General features: G+C 48.5%; 1 protein-coding gene and 1 pseudogene across 1 annotated transcript; one reads left to right on the top strand and one right to left on the bottom strand.

The window, feature by feature from the left end:
* Positions 1 to 336, top strand: part of LOC124696005 — a 7,108-nt pseudogene extending 6,772 nt beyond the window's left edge.
* Positions 337 to 3,139: 2,803 nt separating this feature from the next.
* Positions 3,140 to 6,936, bottom strand: LOC124702934. Its single transcript, XM_047235112.1, has 4 exons — positions 6,303 to 6,936; positions 4,555 to 5,204; positions 4,011 to 4,207; positions 3,140 to 3,824 (listed from the first exon to the last, which is right to left on the bottom strand). The coding sequence occupies exons 1-4, from the start codon at positions 6,889 to 6,891 to the stop codon at positions 3,422 to 3,424; spliced, it is 1,839 nt and encodes a 612-aa protein (XP_047091068.1). The 5' UTR covers positions 6,892 to 6,936; the 3' UTR covers positions 3,140 to 3,421.
* Between the last annotated feature and the right edge of the window lie 747 nt (positions 6,937 to 7,683).

Genomic DNA, 7,683 nt, shown 5'->3' with positions numbered 1-7,683 from the left:
AAGCTATCCTTCTCCTGCAGCATGAAAGAGACTCTCCAAACCTTGGGGCTCCGGGCAGCGTTCTGTGAGGAGGCCGACCTGTCTGACATGGTGGACGACTCCGGCCGGGACATGAAGCTGCGGGTGGAGGATGTGTTCCACAAGGCGGTCGTCGAGGTGAATGAGGAAGGCACCGAGGCAGCCGTTTCCACTGCCGCCACATCCGTTTTGCAGTGCTACAGAACGCCTTTCCATTTCGTTGCTGACCACCCGTTTGCCTTCTTCATACTGGAGGAGGAGTCCAGCACGGTCCTCTTTGCCGGCCACGTCCTTGATCCATCTAATAGCTCGGAATAGTGGGTTCCAAATAGCGACGAAACTTGGGCCCTGCTAGGGAGTAATCGACCTACAGTACGTTCTTTTTGTTAGTCTGCGAAGTATGAACAAGCTATTATCCGATTCCCACAAACTTTTTTCTTCTTTACTTATTTATGTGGATGCTTAATGTTGAATTCTCGATTTGCTGGACCTGTGGGGGGGTGCATATATATCATAGGTTGATGAATGGCTAGAAAGAAGGATAGTAGCAAAAATTTAAAAAATTATGATGGGATTTTTAGTAGACGCGCAAACTCACGTTGATAGCTATAGCCAAACTCAATAACTTTGGTGTTGTGACCGAAATCTCGATACGATCGAAAGTTGGTTGAGTTGAGTCGCCCACGTATGCAACATTAAACATGTTTATTCGTTATCACACCAGTTATCATATCTACTTTATGATCTCTCACGTTTGTGCAACGTTGGAGATGATTCTATTCATTAGACCCATTGGCGTTTCTCATTTACAACTTTTTTGAGGTGAAACAATGGGAGAGTTTCCCACCACATTTTCTTATTAATTTAACAAGCAAAGTGTCTGATATGTACAGTGGATATATACAAGTGGGCAGAAGAAACGGTTCAAACAAGAAAAAAAAGTTATATAACGTCTACTACTAGTAGTTATCCAATCCTTGTAATGCTGGTCTTGTTTCTTGTTTTCATTCTGAAACCCAACAGTCTTAGTTCTTGATTGTACATGGCCTCCTGGTTGCTGAAATTTTTTATTGTTTCGAATGATCCAAATACTCCATGCGGAAAGAATTATGATCTCCATTGTGAAAGGACGATTTAGTTTCTGTTTGGCATCTTCAATGGCTTCTAGTTCAGATAAACTCCTTGTTCTTTGAGAACATATGAAATCCCACCTACTTGAGGCAAATGGACAACTCCAAAACAAATGTGAAAATTTCAATGGTGCATGCCAGAAGCCCATGGCCTCAAACTGAACATCCATGTTCCTTCTTATATTTGATTTGGTGGGATTGGATGTTAGGGCATCTCCAGCGGGCCAGTGCAAACGAACATAGGCTATCCAAATGTGTCTGCATGGACAAGGGGCATGACCTAGTAGTGCGACCCAAACGGACTGAGCGCCATGGACTAACATCGACGGCCCATTTCAGCCCATGGGCTGAGAATGCGGTTGCGCGGACAATGCGTTCCCGCCAACAATACATTCCCACTCCCTCTCCCTCCACTACTCCCATACAAATTCCGTCGGCACAACCCCGCAAGCCTTAAAGAGCGATGGAGGATGTTGCCACCCCCACCACCACGCCCGCCGCCCTCGCCGACTCCGATGAAGCCAAAGAAAGAACTGACGGTGCAGGAGCATGATCATGAGACCAAGAAGTGTGTCGGTGGCACCTCATCGCCACCGCATGGGAGGTCGAAGCCAAGGTCGCCGCTGACCGAGAGAAAGAGGCCGAGCTCATCCTATCCCTTCAGACCAACGCCAACCAACGCCATCGCTGACCAAGTTTTCACCCAGGCCATTACCATGATAATGAAAGTGTTGGCACCCAAATTTGGCAGGTAGCTGACTAAGGTGAGAAGGACCCGTGAGACTAAACCAAGGTGGGCACGTCTAGGTCTTGGGCCAATTTCAGGAAGGAGCTCGAATTAGGCCGACTTGCACGCAAAAGGAGCAAGACGACTTGAAAAGGAAGATCCAGCGGTTACACCAAGCAAAGCCTGACATGGGCCGATTTATGCACAAAATTCCAGGAGCAAGCCATATGTGAGAGGTGACGACCGATTGAAATTAAGCACACAATCAAAAAACTATCAATACATCTACTTTTCTAATGGACTCTCACCCATATGTGTAAGTGCTCCAAGCTTTGGACTAATTCAAGGAGCTCAACGAGAACAAACGCTTTCGTTGGAAGTTGAACAAAAAGTGCCCCGAGTGGGAAAAGCTATGCTTCATATAAAAAGGGTCAAGGCTCGAAGAAGCTTGGCAATGAATCATTGGTCATCGATATTGAAGAGGGTGTCACAAGCATGGGTGGCAGTGTGGTTTGACCAACGGGCCACAAGGCCACCAAGCAAGATCTCAAGCACGATGCTTCATCATTTGCATTGCAAGAGACATTGAATGGGTTGATCGTCGAGAAGGAGACAAATGGCAAGAGAGATGCATGAGGAAGAGGCCACATTGGTAAGCTTTCTTGACCTCCGAAAGGAGATGCTTGAGATACAAAGGGAGCTCTTGAAGTTGAAGAGAGCAATGCCTGTTCACGAGCCATGGAGGTAGGGGACAAAATTGCTCGTCAATGAGAACCGGATCACGATGGCTGACTTCATCAGCAAATTGACCCGGCTAACTGTGATTGGTTCGAGAAGAAGAAAATGGCCAACCGAGAACGCGATGTGTGATGCATTTCGTATGATACTCGTGTCATTGGTGATAATTTATTAGCTATTAAATTCAATTATTGTTGCTATTTCCATTCATATATGTCTATTGGTTGAAATTGGAAAAAAGAAAGACAAAATGGCCTGCGCCGACCAAATCCCCCCCTCCCTCGTCCCAAACGGACCAAGGTAGGACGCCTACCTCTGGCCTGTCCTCAAACCGACCCAAATAGATCAAAACAAACACCTTTGATGTGTGAAATAGGTCGGCTGGCCAGTACAGCCTACCGGATGAAGTGTTAATGGCAGCCGAAGGACATCTTTTAGTATAAGGCCGGATGAGCATCCCAGATAGCAGTGACCATTACTATTGTTATGTGCATTGCATTATATAGACTTTCATGACACCGGAAAAAAACACTTCCATGATATAGCTCATTCTTATTTTTCCTGTTTTCACTCTACCAAAGAAGTTGACAAATTTAGGACGAGGTCAAGAGATGAAACCAGTCAAGTTACCATATCAGCATGAGCATCTCTGCACAATGAAAAATGGAAGATGGACATAGACGAGAGTACACGGCTACTCCATTGTCACTGGCCTCGGCACTTTGAAGAAACAGCTAGCTAGTAGCTCCATTATGAATAGCTTATCTTTTGGAGGCGCTCATTATGACTGCAGCTGAAATGTTCCTGATTAAGCATCTACCCTTTTCCCAGACTTCAGGTTCTTTGGTGGCTGCCTTGGCACGGACCGGAGCTGCACCGAGTTCTCAAAGCAGTGGTGGAAGCCAAAATGCGGGTAACGCTCGTACCACGTCTCCTGCGGCTCGTGCGTGTCCCAGTGCTCGCCGCTGCTGCTCCTTCCGTACTTGTGCACCCAGCCAGAGCCGTTGTGCCCCTCACCCCAGGTGCGGTTCCACCGGTCCCCGTATTTGCCTTCCCACCAGGTCTCGCCCTGCTTCACTCCTTGCCCCTCTGGGTTGAAATGCTCGTCCCACTTGTCGCCCCACTTCGACCACCCATCGCCCTCTGAACGTTCCGCCCATTTGTCAGTGTACTTCACGCTTCCACCGCTGCCATCGTACGTCTCACCCCACCTGCACAAGATGAAATAGTGAGTTCCAGCAATATAGGCTTAAAATATTTTGTTCATAAACACTTCATAGTTGTTGTACATAAATGGCATTCTGGTTGCTGAAAGTATTCGTTTTCAATTTAAGCTGCAAGGAGAAACATTCAAGCAGGAAGAGCACTGAAAGTTACTGAGTAACTTCTTAGTATACCTTTCATGCCAAACATGAGCATGACCAACATCCAATGGTGTATTTGGATCCAAGCTGCACCATTTATCAGCCGATTTCTCAGCTTTACCGCTTGAATCGTACTGCTCCCACCATTGCTCTTGCCACTGCTCCCCTTTGCCATTCTTTCCCCACTTGTCTGCAGTCTTCTCCATATGCATAAGCCCAGATGTGAAATCCTGAAATAAATTAAAATGTGATAGCTTCATTAAATTATGGTGAGACATTCAGTTTGCCTAGCACATATTGCCATATGTTATTCCTAAACATTGAGAAAGGACCACATATGCACTTGTAAGTCTACAATATGACACTCTAGAGTCACATGTCTACATGTGACTGACATAATTTCACAAATGCATCTCATGATCGCTCCTACTAGCTCATAATGAATGCTTTACTACTGTGATATGACTTGAGCAGCCAACGTTCGAAATTTTACAGGTACTAGGTTAGAAGAAATTGTAAATTTTGCACACACCACACAGTGAGCAGATAAATATTATCGAATCAGACAAAAATTCACCTGCCACATGGACTCCTTCCAGTATTCCCGCCAAACATTGCCCCTAGCATCACGACCAGACTTCTCCGAACCTAACTCCTTATGATCAAACCGGTCTGAAGCCTCCCAATACTTGTCTTCAAATTCAACAGCCCCATCAGCACTGACTCCCCTAATTACAGTCCACTTACAAACAACCCCATCAGGCCTCAGCTCTACACCGGTTTCCTTCCACCACTTCGAACCATCTGGATCTACCCCATGAGATGACTCCTCATCACTTGTACTAAGAGCTCTAGCCACCTCAGCAGCATTTTTTGAAAATTGTGTTTCAAATACCTCCTCTGCCTCCGCAGCTGGCTTGGGGTCGGAATCTACATTTTCAGGCTCAGCAAATGACTGGAAGGGTGGAAGAGATCGATCTTCCTTCTTCTCGAAGAAAGATGTCACAAATGGAAGTGATAAAAAGTCTGCTGATCTTTCCTTCTCCATCACCAAATCAGGTTGACTGGAAAAAGAGTCCACTTTCTTTGATGGTTTTAGATCAGTATTGCTTTCTCTTGGTTCGCTACTATTTTCCACTGGTGGTAACCACGACCAAAAATCTGGACCAGGAGTACCAAGCTTAGAACTTGCCTGCTTGGAAGTAGATGAATTCCCAGAGTTTGGCCCTGAGTAAATAAAAGTGGTGGTGTCAGAGCAGAAACATAACTTTACACCGAACCAGGGAATGTTGTAGTAACTATAACTTTGCAGCAAAAAAAACATCCCAATGATACTAGTTGTTCATTTACAACAAATACAACGGTGTCCTGCAACTTCAAACCAATAATGTTATGGAACTGCACAGAACCTACATTTTTCAGAAAAAAGTCGACATAAACTATAATCTTGATATTACAGTCAGTGGCAGAGCCAGCACCTGGTGACCACAGGCGTCTGCCCGGCCTCCGTCGGTGCATCTCCTTGGAATTCTACTAGAAAACATTTGTTCAGCTACGAGCCTTTGGCAAAAGCTAACCAAAGTGGCTGCACTATGGTCTTGCCCAACTCCAAGATGGACTAGCTCCGCCACTATATACAAATTTTTTTTAACTCACAAGTTGTTTCATTATCCACACCATCCTTCAAAACATTAAGGGTCCCTTTTCTTCAAGAAGGATATTCATATGTGGTAACAACATTACTTCATCTGGAGAAGATCAAACCAGGGTAAGCAAGCAGTAAAACCTGACACTTTTGAATATGCATTGGCCTTCTGTTATTATTGTTGAGGATTTTCCAAATTAAGCCATGATACTAGATAATATGCTTGTCGATTGGTAATGTACATTATTGTGCTAGAAGAATTGCTACGCAGGGATGGATTTGTTTCTGTATCCATCAGCCCACAGATTGTGTGGCAATTGAAAGAATCGGGTACTCATGAATTCACCTAGCCCTACTATCCAAGTAGGCTTTGGTGCAACTGAACAAGATAGTGCAAGCAAAGGGTTTATGTGGGTACCATGAACACTCAACAACAATGCCCGCCATTTCCCCCCAATATTTAAGTGCAATTACCAATTTCACTTAAAGCTCATTAGATTTATGGCTGTTTTTTTTTTGGAATAATTCTCTGTTTATGTCAGTTTCTTTTGAGCTACTACCTTTGTAGTATGTGTCAGACGAAAAAGGGAGACATCTTTTATGCGAAACACGAAGCTAGTGCTACGTTCATCACGAGAAGTAGGAGCAGTAATCTTTAAGCAAGGCCACATGTGGCATACCTTTGGCCGACTGCGACGCCACGGGCGCTGCCGGTGCCGCGTCCGCCAGGGAAACCCGATCCTCCAATCCCTCTGCTGCCTTGCGCGAACCCGAGCCGTTGCCCGATCCCGTCACGTCCGCACCCGTCGCCGGCTGCTTCGGCGGCGGCGGCGAGGGCTGTGGCGGGTTCTGCTGCGGCGGCTCCTTGAGCACGGCGCGCGCGGCGGCGAGGGCCGCGGCGGCGCGGTCGATGACCTGGGTGCGCTGCACGCGGTCGCGCTCCTCCCGCGGCACCCGCAGCATCTCCTCGAACCGCGCCGTCCTCCGCTCCACGTCCGCGGGCGGGGGCGCCCCCGCCTCCGCTTCGGCGGGCGGCGGGGACGACTGCAGGCGGTACGCGAGCTCGGCCGACCGCCGCTCCCGCTCCACCGCCTTCTTCCACATGTCCAGGTAGGACGGGCCGCCGCCTCGGGCGCCATCCCCGGAGACCGCGCGGACGCCGACGCCGCGGCGGCCGATGGGGAGAAGGAGGCGGTGGAGGTTCGCGTGGCCGTGTGGTCGGTGGAGGTGGGGAGCGGCGGGGGTGATGGGAGCGGAACCGGTCGCCATTCCCGTTTGCGTGGGCTTGTACTCCGCGAGTGGAGATCAGAAGAGTGGAGAAGTGTGTGCGGGATACAGACAGTGTGGAGGAGAAGGAGTGGGGTGGTCCCAGGTGCCTGCTCACGCGATTCAGCGGAGGAGGTTCGTTGCTGCGCGCGCCGCTGCGTCCACGTGGCGCTCTCTCTGCGCGCGCGCTCAGCCGTTGGTTTCCCCTCGCTGAATGGACGGGTCGGGAGAAGCCTGGCATTGAATGAATCCTGCTAGAGCCACCCCAAGCAGCGCTTCTACAGGGGAAGGTGATCTGGCTACAAAGGAACAAGCAAAATTCACCCACCACCCTTGTACTTTTCTACGATCACTCGATTTCCAAATACGCGATTTAGAGCATCACTACTAAAGGTCCCCTGTAGGTGTTTGGGAGTGCCGGCTTGCCTTGTACTAATCGTTGGAATAAGGAATCAGTCTATTGATTCTCCGAGCAAGAAGGCGAAGAGTGCAGGGCGCAGGGGACACGGCCTGAAGCGCGGCAACAGAGGCCGACATGATGCTGGGCATGCCGACACGATCTTTGCATCAAGAACTTGTTCACTATACGGCGAGGGAAGAAAAGTGGCATCTGCTGCAAAGTACTCTGCACCTGTGGAGTCTGACGATAGTGGTGATGGCGATTATCATTATTCCCCCGGTGAGTTCAATCGTGGTCCGGCCATGGAGAAGACGCGGCCACAAGGGAGGCGGCTGGGACTGGCGTGGTTTTGCGCCGGAGAGGCAGGTCGGTGTTGTTGTCTCGTCAAGGACCCG

This window comes from Lolium rigidum, chromosome 3 (assembly GCF_022539505.1).
Source record: "Lolium rigidum isolate FL_2022 chromosome 3, APGP_CSIRO_Lrig_0.1, whole genome shotgun sequence".
NCBI classification, from domain to species: domain Eukaryota; kingdom Viridiplantae; phylum Streptophyta; class Magnoliopsida; order Poales; family Poaceae; genus Lolium; species Lolium rigidum.
This window is presented reverse-complemented; position numbering and strand designations above follow the sequence as displayed.

What these genes read in the sequence shown, in the direction of transcription:
- LOC124702934 (XM_047235112.1), bottom strand. Translation starts at nt 6,891, where the DNA reads ATGGCGACCGGTTCCGCTCCCATCACCCCCGCCGCTCCCCACCTCCAC. An exon ending in GGCGTCGCAGTCGGCCAAAG is followed by an intron (nt 5,205 to 6,302) that starts GTATGCCACATG and finishes TTATTTACTCAG; the next exon opens with GGCCAAACTCTGGGAATTCA. An exon ending in GCTCATGTTTGGCATGAAAG is followed by an intron (nt 3,825 to 4,010) that starts GTATACTAAGAA and finishes CATCTTGTGCAG; the next exon opens with GTGGGGTGAGACGTACGATG.